The sequence below is a fragment of the Watersipora subatra genome, chromosome 7 (assembly GCF_963576615.1).
Source record: "Watersipora subatra chromosome 7, tzWatSuba1.1, whole genome shotgun sequence".
Taxonomy (NCBI): Eukaryota; Metazoa; Bryozoa; class Gymnolaemata; order Cheilostomatida; family Watersiporidae; genus Watersipora; species Watersipora subatra.
Genome location: NC_088714.1, coordinates 36,617,327 through 36,636,573, shown reverse-complemented (window position 1 = coordinate 36,636,573; position 19,247 = coordinate 36,617,327). Strand labels below are relative to the sequence as shown.

At 38.5% G+C, this 19,247-nt stretch overlaps 1 protein-coding gene across 3 annotated transcripts in view; it reads right to left on the bottom strand.

The window, feature by feature from the left end:
- LOC137399624 (insulin-like growth factor-binding protein complex acid labile subunit) overlaps positions 1-19,247 on the bottom strand; it is a 52,852-nt gene that overhangs the window by 10,387 nt on the left and 23,218 nt on the right. For all 3 annotated transcript variants that reach the window (XM_068085806.1, XM_068085805.1, XM_068085807.1), the window contains 5 exons: positions 17,455-17,642; positions 15,907-16,033; positions 12,694-12,876; positions 11,775-11,975; positions 7,749-7,894 (listed from right to left, as the gene is read on the bottom strand). In XM_068085806.1, coding sequence (XP_067941907.1) covers positions 7,749-7,894; positions 11,775-11,975; positions 12,694-12,876; positions 15,907-16,033; positions 17,455-17,642 — 845 coding nt within the window. The remainder of the gene's footprint in view (positions 1-7,748; positions 7,895-11,774; positions 11,976-12,693; positions 12,877-15,906; positions 16,034-17,454; positions 17,643-19,247) is intronic.

Here is a 19,247-nt window from a genome sequence, read left to right as displayed (position 1 = left end):
TCAGGTCCAGTTCACTGGTACGAAATATTTTTCAACTTGGGACTACAGTACTTTTCAGACTATAAAACGCACCTCTATATAAGCTGCATCTGCTTTATTTTCCAATAAACGATAATAAGACAATACATAAGCCGCACCTTTGAATAGGCCGCAGAACTAAGGACTATGATTTTTAACGTGGCAGCAACTTTCCTGTTTAAAACGGAACAGTGGAGAACGGCACCGTTTCGTATTATCCGACGCTTTTTAACTTAGCGCCTAACGGGACAGTACTGTGAGGCATTGTTTTGTATTTTCTTTCACCGCTAGAAGCCACTAATTGGAGATTCCCGTTAGTGCGCCCTAGCGGTTAAAGAAAAAGCCACAGATTAGCCGCACCCTTATATAAGCCGCATAGCTCAAATCATCAGAAAAAAGTAGCGTCTAATAGTCCGAAAAGTACGGTAGTTTTTATTTGTGAACCACAGGTAGAAATGTGTAGGCGATATCAATAATGCAATTTGATCACTTGCTGCCATTTGTTTTCTGGACTATCAATGACATCAAGGTCCCTGCCGCAGTGACCTATGTGGTACCGATATTAGAATTCAAGTATTTATAGCACGCAGTGGCCATGGCTCCAGGTTGTTATTGCTTTTGGTTGGTAATAAAATTCATCACCACAATAATTATTATTCAATTTTATGACTTTCCCTATTAGACTGTCATCCTCATCAGTTACAAATTCAATGACTAAACTAATATCATCATCTTCCTAATTTGCCTAGGCTTTTCCAAAAAAACTTATTACCTTAATTTGTTTTGCCATGCTGCTCAGTCGGTGTATTAGCTATAATGAGTTTAGCAAAAATTACCCAATGAGCCAACCACACACGAAACTTGCCTGCATTTCTAATATGACGATTTTATTGTGAATATCAATAAACAAAGCGATTTAATTTCGCGTTTTCGCTCCTTCGTTATGATAGTTTAGTTTCGCTCAAGAAATTTTCGCGAGAGTATGTTGCCGCGAAAATGCGAAAGTTAGATGCCGCGAATACATAAGTGTCCTAGGGGTATATTTGGCTAAAATTGTCTGAAGGCGCAATGACTGCCCAGTGTAAATCAAAAAACAAAAACTTCTTTCTCTAAAAACTATTTTTTTATGGTTACCATTAACCTGATTATTAATTAGATGATCTCACAAAAGATTTTGCATTAACATGTTTTTCCTTTTGTATAATCTCAGAAAATTTAAAACGTAATTGCGGGTTACCAGCATTTGCCTTAGAAAACAGTAGTAGAGAAAACAAGATTGGCTTTGTGCTATGTACTGTATATTATGCTAAACAATTTATTTATCATTGTAAAAACCATTTAAGCGCAACAGCCAAATGAAGGCTTGGTTTGGCTAATTTTTTGATACTGGAAAGGGTCAGAGATGTATCTGGATAAGCATGTAATACATGAATGTTATACCAGATGGATACTAAACTAACAAAGGTGGGTTAGAGTGTTTCTTTTCGCATGAAAAAATCCTCAATCCTACCGTACCGGATACACGCATAACATACATGTATATATTTTATGCTTGCAAATATGTTTTGCAACATGAAATGCTGTTTAAAAGTAAATACATGACTTGTTTTTATATTCGACTAGTTCAATACCTTCTACACAAGAGAGCTGACTTAGTTCTATACCTTCTACGCAAGGGAGCTGACTTAGTTCAATACCTTCTACGCAAGGGAGCTGACTAGTTTATAACCTTCTACACAAAGGAACTGACTAGTTCAATACCTTCTATGCAAGGGAGCTGACCTAGTTCAAAAACTTCTACGCAAGGGAGCTGACTAGTTTATAACCTTCTACACAAAGGAACTGACAAGTTCAATACCTTCTACACAAGAGAGCTGACTTAGTTCAATACCTTCTACGCAAGGAAGCTGACTAGTTCAATATCTTCTATGCAAAGGAGCTGACCAGTTCAATACCTTCTACGCAAGGGAGCTGACAAGTTCAATACCTTCTACGCAAGGGAGCTGACTAGTTTAATACCTTCTATGCAAAGGAGCTGACAAGTTCAATACCTTCTACGCAAGGGAGCTGACTAGTTCAATACCTTCTACACAAGGGAGCTGACTAGTTCAATACCTTCTACACAAGAGAGCTGACTAGTTCAAAACCTTCTATGCAAAGGAGCTGACTAGTTCAATACCTTCTACGCAAGGAAGCTGACTAGTTCAATACCTTCTACGCAAGGGAGCTGACTAGTTCAATACCTTCTACGCAAAGGAGCTGACTTAGTTCAATACCTTCTACGCAAGGAAGCTGACTAGTTCAATATCTTCTATGCAAAGGAGCTGACAAGTTCAATACCTTCTACACAAGAGAGCTGACTTAGTTCAATACCTTCTACGCAAGAGAGCTGACTAGTTTATAACCTTCTATGCAAAGGAGCTGACTAGTTCAATACCTTCTACGCAAGGGAGCTGACTAGTTCAAAACCTTCTATGCAAAGGAGCTGACTTAGCTCAATACCTTCTACGCAAGGGAGCTGACTTAGTTCAATACCTTCTACGCAAGGAAGCTGACTAGTTCAATATCTTCTATGCAAAGGAGCTGACAAGTTCAATACCTTCTACGCAAGGGAGCTGACTAGTTTAATACCTTCTATGCAAAGGAGCTGACAAGTTCAATACCTTCTACGCAAGGGAGCTGACCTAGTTCAATACCTTCTACGCAAGGGAGCTGACTAGTTCAATACCTTCTACGCAAGGGAGCTGACTAGTTCAATACCTTCTACACAAGAGAGCTGACTAGTTCAAAACCTTCTACGCAAGGGAGCTGACTTAGCTCAATACCTTCTACGCAAGGGAGCTGACTAGTTCAATACCTTCTACACAAAGGAGCTGACTAGTTCAATACCTTCTACACAAGAGAGCTGACTAGTTCAAAACCTTCTACGCAAGGGAGCTGACTAGTTCAATACCTTCTACGCAAGGGAGCTGACTAGTTCAATACCTTCTACACAAGAGAGCTGACTAGTTCAAAACCTTCTATGCAAAGGAGCTGACGTAGCTCAATACCTCCTACGCAAGGGAGCTGACTAGTTTATAACCTTCTACACAAAGGAACTGACTAGTTCAATACCTTCTATGCAAGGGAGCTGACCTAGTTCAAAAACTTCTACGCAAGAGAGCTGACCAGTTCAATACCTTCTACGCAAGGGAGCTGACAAGTTCAATACCTTCTACGCAAGGGAGCTGACTAGTTCAATACCTTCTACACAAGGGAGCTGACTAGTTCAATACCTTCTACGCAAGGGAGCTGACTTAGTTCAATACCTTCTACACAAGGGAGCTGACTAGTTCAATACCTTCTACACAAGAGAGCTGACTAGTTCAAAACCTTCTACGCAAGGGAGCTGACTTAGCTCAATACCTTCTACGCAAGGGAGCTGACTAGTTCAATACCTTCTACACAAAGGAGCTGACTAGTTCAATACCTTCTACACAAGAGAGCTGACTAGTTCAAAACCTTCTACGCAAGGGAGCTGACTTAGTTCAATACCTTCTACGCAAGGGAGCTGACTAGTTCAATACCTTCTATGCAAGGGAGCTGACCTAGTTCAAAAACTTCTACGCAAGAGAGCTGACCAGTTCAATACCTTCTACGCAAGGGAGCTGACAAGTTCAATACCTTCTACGCAAGGGAGCTGACTAGTTCAATACCTTCTACACAAGGGAGCTGACTTAGTTCAATACCTTCTATGCAAGGGAGCTGACTTAGTTCAATACCTTCTACGCAAGGGAGCTGACTAGTTCAATACCTTCTACGCAAGGAAGCTGACTAGTTCAAAACCTTCTACGCAAGGGAGCTGACTTAGTTCAATACCTTCTACGCAAGGGAGCTGACTAGTTCAATACCTTCTACGCAAGGGAGCTGACTAGTTCAATACCTTCTACACAAGGGAGCTGACTAGTTCAATACCTTCTACGCAAGGGAGCTGACTTAGTTCAATACCTTCTACACAAGGGAGCTGACTAGTTCAATACCTTCTACACAAGAGAGCTGACTAGTTCAAAACCTTCTACGCAAGGGAGCTGACTTAGCTCAATACCTTCTACGCAAGGGAGCTGACTAGTTCAATACCTTCTACACAAAGGAGCTGACTAGTTCAATACCTTCTACACAAGAGAGCTGACTAGTTCAAAACCTTCTACGCAAGGGAGCTGACTAGTTCAATACCTTCTACACAAGAGAGCTGACTAGTTCAAAACCTTCTATGCAAAGGAGCTGACTTAGCTCAATACCTCCTACGCAAGGGAGCTGACTAGTTTATAACCTTCTACACAAAGGAACTGACTAGTTCAATACCTTCTATGCAAGGGAGCTGACCTAGTTCAAAAACTTCTACGCAAGAGAGCTGACCAGTTCAATACCTTCTACGCAAGGGAGCTGACAAGTTCAATACCTTCTACGCAAGGGAGCTGACTAGTTCAATACCTTCTACACAAGGGAGCTGACTAGTTCAATACCTTCTACACAAGAGAGCTGACTAGTTCAAAACCTTCTATGCAAAGGAGCTGACTTAGCTCAATACCTTCTACGCAAGGGAGCTGACTTAGTTCAATACCTTCTACGCAAGGAAGCTGACTAGTTCAAAACCTTCTATGCAAAGGAGCTGACTTAGCTCAATACCTTCTACGCAAGGGAGCTGACTTAGTTCAATACCTTCTACGCAAGGAAGCTGACTAGTTCAATATCTTCTATGCAAAGGAGCTGACAAGTTCAATACCTTCTACACAAGAGAGCTGACTTAGTTCAATACCTTCTACGCAAGAGAGCTGACTAGTTCAATACTTTCTACGCAAGAGAGCTGACTTAGTTCAATACCTTCTACGCAAGGGAGCTGACTTAGTTCAATACCTTCTATGCAAGGAAGCTGACTTAGTTCAATACCTTCTACGCAAGAGAGCTGACTTAGTTCAATACCTTCTACGCAAGGGAGCTGACTTAGCTCAATACCTTCTACGCAAGGGAGCTGACTAGTTCAATATCTTCTATGCAAGGAAGCTGACTAGTTCAATACCTTCTACACAAGGGAGCTGACTTAGTTCAATACCTTCTACGCAAGGGAGCTGACTAGTTCAATACCTTCTACACAAGGGAGCTGACCTAGTTCAAAAACTTCTACGCAAGAGAGCTGACTTAGTTCAATACCTTCTACGCAAAGGAGCTGACTAGTTCAATACCTTCTACGCAAGGGAGCTGACTTAGTTCAATACCTTCTACACAAGGGAGCTGACTTAGTTCAATACCTTCTATGCAAAGGAGCTGACAAGTTCAATACCTTCTACGCAAGGGAGCTGACTAGTTCAATACCTTCTACGCAAGGGAGCTGACAAGTTCAATACCTTCTACGCAAGGGAGCTGACTTAGTTCAATACCTTCTACGCAAAGGAGCTGACTAGTTCAATACCTTCTACGCAAGGGAGCTGACTAGTTCAATACCTTCTACGCAAGGGAGCTGACTAGTTCAATACCTTCTACGCAAGGGAGCTGACTAGTTCAATACCTTCTACGCAAGGGAGCTGACTAGTTCAATATCTTCTATGCAAGGAGCTGACTAGTTCAATACCTTCTACGCAAGGGAGCTGACTAGTTCAATACCTTCTACGCAAGGGAGCTGACTAGTTCAATATCTTCTATGCAAGGAGCTGACTAGTTCAATACCTTCTACGCAAGGGAGCTGACTAGTTCAATACCTTCTACGCAAGGGAGCTGACTAGTTCAATACCTTCTACGCAAGGGAGCTGACTTAGTTCAATACCTTCTACGCAAGGGAGCTGACTAGTTCAATACCTTCTACGCAAGGGAGCTGACTAGTTCAATACCTTCTACGCAAGGGAGCTGACTAGTTCAATACCTTCTACGCAAGGGAGCTGACTTAGTTCAATACCTTCTACGCAAGGGAGCTGACTTAGTTCAATACCTTCTACGCAAGGAAGCTGACTTAGTTCAATACCTTCTACACAAGGGAGCTGACTAGTTCAAAACCTTCTACGCAAAGGAGCTGACTAGTTCAATACCTTCTACGCAAGGGAGCTGACTTAGTTCAATACCTTCTACGCAAAGGAGCTGACTAGTTCAATACCTTCTACGCAAGGGAGCTGACTTAGTTCAATACCTTCTACACAAGGGAGCTGACTTAGTTCAATACCTTCTATGCAAAGGAGCTGACTTAGTTCAATATCTTCTACGCAAGGGAGCTGACTTAGTTCAATACCTTCTACGCAAGGGAGCTGACTAGTTCAATACCTTCTACGCAAGGGAGCTGACTTAGTTCAATACCTTCTACGCAAGGAAGCTGACTTAGTTCAATACCTTCTACGCAAGGGAGCTGACTAGTTCAATACCTTCTACGCAAGGGAGCTGACTAGTTCAATACCTTCTACGCAAGGAAGCTGACTTAGTTCAATACCTTCTACGCAAGGGAGCTGACTTAGTTCAATATCTTCTACGCAAGGGAGCTGACTTAGTTCAATACCTTCTATGCAAGGGAGCTGACTTAGTTCAATACCTTCTACGCAAGGGAGCTGACTAGTTCAATACCTTCTACGCAAGGAAGCTGACTAGTTCAAAACCTTCTACGCAAGGGAGCTGACTTAGTTCAATACCTTCTACGCAAGGGAGCTGACTAGTTCAATACCTTCTACGCAAGGGAGCTGACTAGTTCAATACCTTCTACACAAGGGAGCTGACTAGTTCAATACCTTCTACGCAAGGGAGCTGACTTAGTTCAATACCTTCTACACAAGGGAGCTGACTAGTTCAATACCTTCTACACAAGAGAGCTGACTAGTTCAAAACCTTCTACGCAAGGGAGCTGACTTAGCTCAATACCTTCTACGCAAGGGAGCTGACTAGTTCAATACCTTCTACACAAAGGAGCTGACTAGTTCAATACCTTCTACACAAGAGAGCTGACTAGTTCAAAACCTTCTACGCAAGGGAGCTGACTAGTTCAATACCTTCTACACAAGAGAGCTGACTAGTTCAAAACCTTCTATGCAAAGGAGCTGACTTAGCTCAATACCTCCTACGCAAGGGAGCTGACTAGTTTATAACCTTCTACACAAAGGAACTGACTAGTTCAATACCTTCTATGCAAGGGAGCTGACCTAGTTCAAAAACTTCTACGCAAGGGAGCTGACTTAGCTCAATACCTTCTACGCAAGGGAGCTGACTAGTTCAATACCTTCTACACAAAGGAGCTGACTAGTTCAATACCTTCTACACAAGAGAGCTGACTAGTTCAAAACCTTCTACGCAAGGGAGCTGACTTAGTTCAATACCTTCTACGCAAGGGAGCTGACTAGTTCAATACCTTCTATGCAAGGGAGCTGACCTAGTTCAAAAACTTCTACGCAAGGGAGCTGACTTAGTTCAATACCTTCTACGCAAGGGAGCTGACTTAGTTCAATACTTTCTACGCAAGGAAGCTGACTTAGTTCAATACCTTCTACACAAGGGAGCTGACTAGTTCAAAACCTTCTACGCAAGGGAGCTGACTAGTTCAATACCTTCTACGCAAGGGAGCTGACTTAGTTCAATATCTTCTACGCAAGGGAGCTGACTAGTTCAATACCTTCTACGCAAGGGAGCTGACTTAGTTCAATACCTTCTACACAAGGGAGATCTCAATCATACTGATGAACAAAAAGGCAGTCATATGTTTTTGTTTCGTAGTCTGGTGAGCCTACCTCCATCTCCTCTATAGGGGGCACATTTCGGATGACATTGTATGACAGGTCAAGCTTTTTTAGCTTTGTGTTGGCCGAGAACAAGTTGGATGGAAACTCATCTAAATTATTGTGGCTTAGATTCACTTCCTGCAAGTCGCTGGAACCTGCAATCATTAAATTCCACTTGAGCACTCAATGCTAGTAATTACTATTTCCATACTACTTAAGAATAGTAAAATATTTCAGTTTTAGAAAACAGCTGGAGATTTGCTGGCCGCTAACGCTATTGCATTTTAAGCTAGACTGGCTCAAACACTGGCATTTTTTTACTGTCACAAAAGTGCGGGTAGCATTTTTTCAACTGCATCCAAGAATAAGAACTGCCATTCAATCTCTTTTGTGATGTTGCTCCCCCTTTCTCGCCTCCCCTCCTAAGTAATGACCACATGGCAACCAGTTGCAAATGGTTTTGAAATGATCCTATCTCACTCATAACATTAAATTTCATGAAATTGGCCATTGAATTCGGAAGATAAACGGCCGCTCTGGCTATTTTCTGTTTCACCATTGCAAAGTTCCATTTATTGCTTTTACAATCATGACTGAATTGATGGTTTGCGACAAAACAAATTTTGAAGAATGTTTTGGGTTCATTGTAAACCTTAGTCTAAGGCAGGGGTCGGCAACCTTTAATATTCGAAGAGCTATTTGGACCCGTTTTCTGCAGGAAAGAACGCAGTGGGAGCCACAATATTTTAAAGTTAAAAACAAAATAAATATTACATGTAACGTTTTTGTTTAGCTTTTAATTCTTTTATACCATGTTTACACCATAAAACGAAAGTTTGTGGCTTGTATAATAATTTAACTGTTGAGAAAACAAAATTACACTTTTGCATTAAACAATAAAATCATTTTGGTAGTTTTATTGGCACATAAATTGTTATAAGGTGTAGTACTTGCATTAGTGTTGCTGTTTGTCAGTAATGTTGTTGAGGATATAGCTAAGTGCTGACCAGCCTTACATGATTTCTAATTGTTTAACACAGTTTCTTGATATGATATCAGAAGGTATCTCGTAGCGATCTGATCCTTCACGCAAATCTGGTAGTATGTTTTTCGGTACTTTTATGATAAAGCCACGTGACGATCATGTGATAAGGTACTAGTAATAATAATATTAATCTATCTGTATGTCTTTTCAATATTGTTGTGTTGTTCTAGCTATAGCTATTAAAATTTTGTTATAAAAAGTACATATCGCAGAAGATTTGTTCTTAAACCCTCCGGTTCACCAGTTCAACCCCTTACTAATTAGACCACACAAGCTTGATGACTTGGTTATAGGCGATAAATGTCCTTATATGGTACCAAATAGGCTACCGTTTTGGGATGGTGTGAGCAGTGATGGCGTAGCAGTACCTCTTATTAGTAAGCTTACTCATAATATCTACTGGCAATGCGCCAAGCTAATAGGAAGTGGCAGGCAACTCTCATCACCTCTCATTGTTTATGAGCTAATTTTTAATACCTGGGCAACACCGGGTAGCTCAGCTAGTCTCTATATATATTTCTCAAAGTTTGTCGTCTGTCATCTGTTTTTGGTATGTCCAGCTATAGCTATTACAATGGAGCCTCTGTTCTCGAACATAATCCGTTCCAGAAGGTGGTTCAAAAACCAAGTTGTTCGAGATCCGAAACAATTATTTCCATTAGAATTAATGTATGTGAATTTTTATCCATTCCAAGCCGAGATAACAATTGCGGTAGTAAAGTATTTTTTTAACATTTTACACCGTAAACTGTACTGTATACTACATACTATAAATAAACACGGGTAGATATGGATCGTGTTTATTTTTAATAAAAGATTTTCTATCTATGATGATGAAGACAGAAAACAAAAAGTAAACATTGCCAATGTTTTGCTCTTAAAACACTGAAAACATTCTACGTTAAGATACAATACCGAAAATTCAGAAATTGATAACAAAACAGCAAAAAATACAACAAATAAATTACTTCAAAAATCAAGTGAAAAATAAAATATAAGCGGTATTGTCACGTTTGCTTCACATCTTTGGAGGAGAATCTTCCTCCAAAACATTTTAGGGTAACTCGACTGAAGGTGTTGTCTCTAGCAAATCTCTTTGGTAGAGGGACGTCGTCCCAGATGGTTCCTTCCTTTTTGTAAAGAATTTATGAAGCGTAACTTGCTTCTCCCTTGTTAATGAATGTTTCCATGCTGTTTCAGGAGTTGTTCCGAATGTTTAATTCTAATGCGCATGCTCCAGTCTGGTCGAGAACTGATTTTATGTTTGAGACCAGAGACGAACAAATCTCAATTTTTTTTGACCAAAAACCAAATTGGTCGAGAACCAAAGCGTTTGAGAATCGAGGTTTCACTGTATTAGAATCTTGGAATAAAGAATTCATACCAAAGAAGATTTGATCTCGGACTTTTGCTTTCACCAGTCCGACATCGCACCAATTAGGTGGCAGAGGTTGATATCATACACTAGCCGATATATGTCACTATATGAGAGCAAATACCAACGGCTTTGCGTACTACGCAGGGTGATTGCGCAACATCACGGAGACGAGTAGCTCTCATTAGTAAGCATGCTCAAATTTTCCATTGACAATGTGCCAGGCTAATAGCAAGTGTCAGACAACGCTCATTATTTCTCCTTGTTTATAAGCCGATTTGTAATACCTGGGCAACGCCGGAAAGCATAGCTAGTACATATATATTTCTCAAAGTTGGTCATGGTATATGTCCAGCTATAGCTATTGCAATCGCGGATTAAAGAATCCGTATCGCAGAACATTTGATTTTGGAACCTCTCCGCCAGTCTGATGCCTTTCCAAGTTAGCTTCCCGAGCTTGATAAATTCACGACGCGATATATGTCGCTATATGAGAGCAAATACTCTACCGCTTTAGGTCACGACGTAGGGTAATTGCTTAGCGTCACGAAAAGCTGATAGCTCTTATTAGTAAGCTTACTCAAATTATCCATTGGCAATGTGCCAGGCTAATAACAAATGGGAGGCAACTCTCATTGCAACTTATTGTTTATAAGCTGATTTTTAATAACTGGGCAACGCCGGGTAGCACAGCTAGTATAACATAAATAATGACGCCTAACAAGCGACAATGTTTGATTTATCAACATAATTGTAAATTTTAAAATTATATTGCAAAATCTAGTGATAAAACTTCTATATTTTTATTAATTACTTGGCATATGGTGAAAGAAAACCCAAATTCAGAGGGAGCTGCAGCGAGGGGATGAAAGAGCTGAATGCTGCTCCCGAGCCTCGGGTTGCCGAACACTGACCTAAGGTAATGCTTGTAGTTTTTACTTAATTTGATTTAAAACTAGATAGAATTCTAAAGATGCAAATGATGAGTCATGAGATGACATGAGACTTGAGATGACTCATCATGTTGCATCTCATAAGTACAGAGCTAAAAGAACTAAGACAATATGCTAAAATCTCCAAACACTCATGCAGCACGACCTGCTGATTCAGCGCAATCATCCAGGTAAGCATAAAAAATCATGAACAATACTGGCAGACAGGTTTTACCTATTAGATTAAAAGAGCAGGAAGTAGTGCCAAGAAGATAGGCCATCTTTAACCCACCATCTTCAATCTGTAAACATGCTCAAGTCTATAGCAGTGGCTAAACATACTGATATTTTAAGGCAGCACGGTGCTGATGCTGACTCGCTACTCAAGTTGATAGTGCATTCTGATGTTTTTGATAACTTGCCCAGAGCTATTCTCAACAACTCTTCCTCGTTTAGTGATCAAAAGAGTTTACATATGCCTGACTTATTGATTTGGTCAATTTTTTGAAACAAAAAGGTTTTATCAATAACAGTACTAGCCAGTAAAACATAGAGGCATAAACCTAGCGCCCTAACAAGCAGCAACATTCTGGACAGAATGTGGTCATGTGGTCATGTAGGTGACACATCAACACTGAATACCAGTCAGTCTAGCCAGAGTTTAAACTAATGCTGCTGCCTACCATCAAACGGAGTGTTGCTGATATCTGAGATTCTATTATTTGACAAGTCAATTCTCTCTAAGAGATGCAGACCAAGACTTGGCAGCGCTGTCAATTTATTGTGGCTCAAATTTATCTCTCGTAGTTTTGTTGCTGGTCGCAAATCTGATGCATTCAGCCTGCGAAGTTCATTATGACTCAGATCCAAGTATCGCATGTCATCTGAAATATACCAGTCCTACTGTCTATTATTCAGTCAATATGACTGCAAAACATGTTATGCAATAGTAAAGCAAACCATAACCAGACACTTGCGCCAAATGCTTGTAATTAAGCTACTTTTCTTTCAAAAGTGAATTAAATGTTCATGAAATGGTTGTACTATGAGGTTGGCTCTTTAAGTAGCTGTTTTAAAATTCGAAATTAAAGTCGAAAATGTTAAGAAATTAAGCTTACGAAAACCATATTCGATCGTTTATCACTTACTGTTATAGATTCTATGCACTAGAATCTTTTTCATGACATCAAAAACATTATTTTGTGTTTTTCTAATCTGACTTTCTCATAATAAACTCCATATTTAAAAGAGTGTAATGGCATTTTTAAACTGTTAGTAATTATAAAATACAGCCTTATTTACTCAACGCGTTCACCGAGAGCGATAAAACTGCATGATTACATGTGATTAGTCCATTCTAGTTACCTCATTTTTCTGGATAACAAAAAGGATTTGTTGCAGAAAACTGTGATAGCTGAACACTGTCATAGCTTAACACTGTGATAGCTGCATACCGTGATAGCTGAACCCTGTGATAGCTGCATACCGGGATAGCTGAACACCGTTTGCCAAATAAACTAAAACTTTGGTAATGTACCAACAAATGCCTGTAAAATTTCAAATTCACAAAAAAATAAATACTCGGCAAATAATTCAACTGACCGGTATCAAGCAGAGGTGTCAGGACATATCTGAGGTCTGAAATGTTGACGTTAGAAAGCCTGACAGAAGAGAGAAACATGGAAGTGCAGATGGTTTTTATAGTTTCATTCAGGTCCCTCTGACTTATTCCTGGGTTGTTGCTCATATCAAAGTGAGCAAGCCTCTCTAGCCTTTCAAACGCTCCTGTTAAATATACATGCGCTCCTAATCGAAGCCTTTCAGAACCTGCACATATAGTGAGCGATACCTTCCATACCTTCGATACCTTTGAGTAAGAATATTCACAAGTAGAGACACAGCATCCAAGCTAATTGATATGCAGATCTCTTATTCCTAATTAGCTTCAGCTGTAGACACTCATTGACATAGAAATTAGCTTCGACATTTATATTTCTCTAGTTTCTATTTAGATAGTTTTAAAGGCTTTTCTAGATAACGATGCTGCGACGTATCATGCAGTCTTACCATCTAGTATTCTAGTAGATGTGTATACAGTACATATGTACTGTATATGTATATACATATGTACTGTATATGTATATAAAGTACAGTACCTCGAATATGGCAATACTCACAACTGGAAATAGCTATAGAACAAAGTTTGAAATAAAGGTTATGGTTTAATTACTCCTGCTAGTTGCCAAAAAAACAAGACACATTTTTTATTTGTAGCAACATATGTTAGTAGATTTTAGATAAATATATTTTATTTTATGGACCCTCGGTTCATTAAAAAACGCTTTTAATTGCTAAGTCGAGTTGGCTCATTTGTTAGTTATTTCTGTTTTGCTGTTAATTATTATTTAAGAATATTCAAACGAATGTTGACCTTGACAAACATGTAAAAATAAGTCAATTTTACTAATGTAAATGTCTCAATGTAAATGTCTTGCAGAGACAATTGATTAATTGATCCAAATCCTGATTACACTGCCTTTGCATTCCATTGCCCATAAAGCATTTCCTGGCGCCAACTAGCTTTTATTTCAACAAGCTTTGGAATATGATTAGCAGTTTATAGATAAGGTACAGCAACATCTCTCTTGTAAACTAATTACTTAAACAGAAGTAAAGCCTGCTAGTGATGTATTGTATTTTTTATACATTGTATACACATAAGTATACAACCATAAGTTTTTTTGATGTATACTACCCAACACTATCTATCAATTGTCGCGTCTCATGGCAACTAATAGCAAAAGCTACTACATCACCGTACTCATGAGACACAGCAATCTTTCATTACAGACATTTTGTCTGGTTGAGGCGCGCTTTGAAGGCACTTTGAAGCACAGGCGGCACTGGTTACCAAAACATCTTAGAAAACTAGTAATAACAACCTGGTAATAAATGTTCTGCTTTCAGATTTAATCACACACTCTTTATGAAGTGATAGCTATACTATCATTATGTTTCCATGACGCGCTGTCATTTGCAAGTTTGAGCCAATTCGCAGGTTAACTGCATCATGGAAACGGCGTAAATCCACAATCTATGCTAAGCGAATTTTGTGATTCACAAAACTTCATCGAATCCATTACGCTTGTGAATAATGGAAACAGCACTTGCGAATGATATGCATTAAAATACCACAGGTGCTATTCAATTTTAAACATTTTCAATACTTCCGTTGTACTTTCTCGATCGAGTTTCATATGTTTGAGTCGCTAAATGATTTGCTAAATGTGTCACTAATTATTAACTTATAAGCGTACAATTCCTTACCTTTTTACAAGGCGCCGGATTTTATTCGCATCATGCGAAGGTCCATAGAAACACTAAATTCGCATGATAACGCAAGTTGTGTTATCATGCAGCAATTATTCGCACAATTCAGGAATTATTCGCACAATTTTTAGCAATTATTTGAACAACTCCAAATCTGCATGATTCAAGTCATGAGCCTCATGGGAACAGTGAATTTTTTGCGGGGAAAACTAACAGCCCAGCAGTCAGCCAATCACTGAACGTTCAAAAACAAAATCAAGTCTCAGATCACCTGACATTTCGAGTTACTCAAGTGACAATTGCTTATTTTGGTCAAGCCAATGACTATCAATTTAACAATTTGTTTATGCTGCCTACTATTAACAATAAATTATTTTTAGTTGCGACATATACTTAGAATGACAATATTAGCTTTCTTATCACTGGACTCTTGATGAGTATTTCTTTATAAAGCAGATTAAGGGAGGTGGAGAGGACTGAACCAAGATAGATTTAATAAGCATGTTGAAAATAAAGTGATTTATACTAGTGTGTGCGGTTGCAACCGAAGGAGTCTTGTTTAACATAAACTTTGCTGTTTTACGAGCCTGTCCAAGAGTCAACCAAAGAACATCCTTGCAGGGTAATTAAAATATTAAACTATCTAGCATTTCATCATTGAACAAACACCGACCAACTTACTATTTATTGGCCTGGACAGTTCTCTTTAGGAGCAGTTAATAGATTTACTGGCCTAGACAGTTCTCTTTAGGAGCAGTTAATAGATTTACAGCTAGGCTTTAAGCATTCCTAGTTTTATATCTTTTTCTTATAATTGTGTTTACGCTTGCATATTTTAGGTTTGGGTCTAGGATGTCATTGTATCTGATAATGCAAGCATGACATTAGATGTGTATATTGCGTGTTGCATGGTGACATTAGATGTGTATATTGCGTGTTCCATGGTGACATTAGATGTGTATATTGCGTGTTGCATGGTGACATTAGATGTGTATATTGCGTGTTGCATGGTGACATTAAATGTGTATATTGCGTGTTGCATGGTGACATTAGATGTGTATATTGCGTGTTGCATGGTGACATTAGATGTGTATATTGCGTGTTGCATGGTGACATTAAATGTGTATATTGCGTGTTGCATGGTGACATTAGATGTGTATATTGCGTGTTGCATGGTTACATTAGATGTGTATATTGCGAGTTGCATGGTGACATTAGATGTGTATATTGCGTGTTGCATGGTGACATTAGTGTTAGTGATATTATTTACTTGAATTGAAATATTTAAAGTCGAATAATGAAGACACCATTAAAAATTTTACGACCACAAAGCCGAGTTAAGGTAGACTAAAACCGGATCGGTGGACACCTGGTGGAAGATGCCTTCAGGTGTCCATGTTATTTCATGGGCACCTGAAGTAACGTGTCTACATGTCTTCTTGTTCTTCATATACAAGAAGAATTCTGTAAAGCGTGTCAGCTCACCTGCTTGTACAGTACGAATGCTGCAGCTCGCTAGGTTTATTGTCTGTACTTTGTCCCCAAGAACGTTGAAAGCTATGGCAGGAATCTCATCAAAACTGTTATGACCAAGATCCACTAGCTCCAGCACCTGTGGGAAAGAACCTGGATGTTGCATCGGCATTACCTGAAGCATTCAAGCTAGCCGCAGAGATCTGACCAAAACTAATTCTTTGTAGTTTTTAGGGTTTCAAAACCGTACTTTTTACCACAAATAATAGCAGGTTTCTTAAATGTGCATATTCTAATGTCACTTGTGAAGAGAAAAGTATCAATGGCTGGTATGGCTGAGAGACAAAATTCTGGGACAGGATAATATGTTACAATTACAGTGAATTTTTATGCTTTTATAGAAGTCATCTGCGGAGTTGTTATTCCTTTGAAAACATAGTTGTAGACATATTTTTATGCAAGCAGAGACAATCACCTGTAACCAAAGTTAATAAATCCCTGATCGACATAAAATAGCAAGCTGCCGAGGTCATTGTTCAAGTTGGTTAACCTGTTAGGATTTGCTTATTAATGTACAGTGTCAGGGACTCCTTTTTGGGTCTATTTATCCTAAACTTTGTGGACAACTTTTTTGCATTTTTTGGTTTTTGTAGTTGAAGTTATTTTAAGTAATATGACTCAAAATTTTCATACTTAACAACAAAATTATGAAGAGTTATATCTTCAGTAAGTTAATAAACTCATTCATATTATACATTAATATATTATATATATATCCTTTGTATCACAAATGTATGGTCTATATCACACATGTATAGTACTTGTATCAACATGTATAGTCTTTGTATCAACACGTAGTCTTTGTATCAACATGTATAGTCTTTGTATCAACATGTATAGTCTTTGTATCAACTTGTATAGTCTTTGTATCAGCATGTAGTCTTTGTATTAACATGTCTAGTCTTTGTATCAACAGGCATAGTCTTGGTATCAACATGTATAGTCTTTGTATCAACATGTATAGTCTTTGTATCAACATGTATAGTCTTTGTATCAACATGTATAGTCTTTGTATCAACATGTATAGTTTTTGTATCAACATGTATAATCTTGGTATCAACACGTATAGTTTTTGTATCAACATGTATAGTTTTTGTATCAACATGTATAGTCTTTGTATCAACGTGTATAGTTTTTGTACCAACAGGTATAATCTTTGTATCACACATGTATAGTCTTTGTATTAACATGTATAGTCTTTGTATCAACAGGTATAGTCTTGTTATCAACATGTATAGTCTTTGTATCAACACGTATAATTTTTGTATCAACATGTTATAGTCTTTGTATCACACATGTATAGTCTTTGTATTAACATGTATAGTCTTTGTATCAACAGTTATAGTCTTGGTATCAACATGTATAGTCTTTGTATCAACATGTATAGTCTTTGTATCAACACGTAAAGTTTTTGTATCAACATGTATAGTCTTTGTATCAACATGTACAGTGTTTGTATCAACACATATAGTCTTTTATAACCTGTAAAATAAAGCTTACTTCCAGGGACTGAAAGCCAGGTCCAAACACTGGGCTCCTTAGTTTATTATTTGACAGGAAAAGCCTCTCCAACTTGGTAAGCACTTTTAATCCGCTGTCCGGTATTTTTGCAAGTTTGTTAAAGCTGATATCTAGCTCCGTGATTCGCCGGCAACCTCGTAATAGTTCATGGTCTCGGAAGTTGTCAGCTAAAAATATGGCTCAGGTTGAAATCCAAAACCGAAAGATGCAGGTGTCATGAATAAGCAAGAAATGTGAATTTAATCTCGTTCTAAGCAAATAAGATGACCCTATGACCTCAACAATGAATGATTCAAGACTTCCAAAAGATTTTATTAGAACTTTTTACCTACAACCTTTTGCGGAGCCAAAAATGCGTTGTGATAAAAACCAGTTTAATAACTGCATGTTACAAAATACATGATAGACAAATAAAATTAGCGTTGTTTGTAAAACTCATTATATAGTTGACTTACATATTTTATATACATACTAGTACTATGGGAGCCTAGAAAACCAATGAGGGATTGTCAGGTATGTTGATAAAGTACAGAGAATAGGTATAAGCACAATTCTAACACATTGAAGGCAAATGATTGGCAGAGTGGCCTATGATTGGCCTATGATTGGCAGAGTGGCCTATGATTGGCAGAGTAGCCTATGAGTAGCCTATGATTGGCAGAGTGACCTATGATTGGCAGAGTGGCCTATGTGTTAATCTACTAAAATGATGATCACGATGTTGAATCCTCTATGATGCAATATTTTCCTAAACAATCAAGTGTGCATTTGGAGAGATGGTACATGGTTATTATTATAGTAAAGATTTACAAAGCTATCAAAAGGACTTCAAAATCTATTTGAAAAAGCTACATGTAATACATCACATCGATTTGTATTATAATCACGTGATGAGGCGATAACCATTAACTGGAGCATCAATATATAAGTTTTACAAAGCATTTATATTTTTCCAATAAGCAGCTCCCTTGTTGCTGCTAACCAAGGCAGTCCAAAAGGTTTAGACAAGGCAGGACTGATGGTTGCAATACTGGGAATGCTTTTTACTTGGGAGTTTTTTCAGACAAATTAATATCTTTTTGTCATTAAAGTAGTCAGACTCCACCCTCTGCTTATCCATTACTGTGAATGGTAGCATAATAATAAGAGAAGCTATTATTATTTCAATTAGGATAACTGTCATTAGCTTTCTAAAAGCCTCAAGACTTGATTCATCCACTGTCTAGTTTTCTAAAGCCTGTTTCATGCTATATTGTCTCCCTTTTGTCGTTCATCATTGACTATGTGTACCGGGGACCGATAGCATCGACGAAGCAATGCTGATACATCGGGAAAGTTTGTAGCTGTCAAATTTTCTCGATATTTCGTTGAACACCGACGACAGCTTGTACAATGTCAACCATTTCGAGGATAGTAATTCGCGGTCGCGGTTATCGCGATTTATATATTTTTGTTTATAGCAACTGCTGCGGGACTAGTATTTGATTCGAGCAAAAACAAAAAGGTTTCTTTCTGAAAAATTAGAAACAAAAATTAGCACACTACGTCACGGAGTATTTTGCTGATGCAAAGGCAGATTGGTTTGTGATAGTGTGAACATTTTATCATCGACGATCACCGAGGCATTGTGGCATCAATGCCCAAATACGCGATATAGTGTGAACTAGCCTTAAGTTGATAGCCTGTTGCCTAGGTACTGTACGATGCAGTCAAGCTCATCATGAGTTTGAAATAGTTACTTCACTATACACAGTACTTCACAATACATAGTC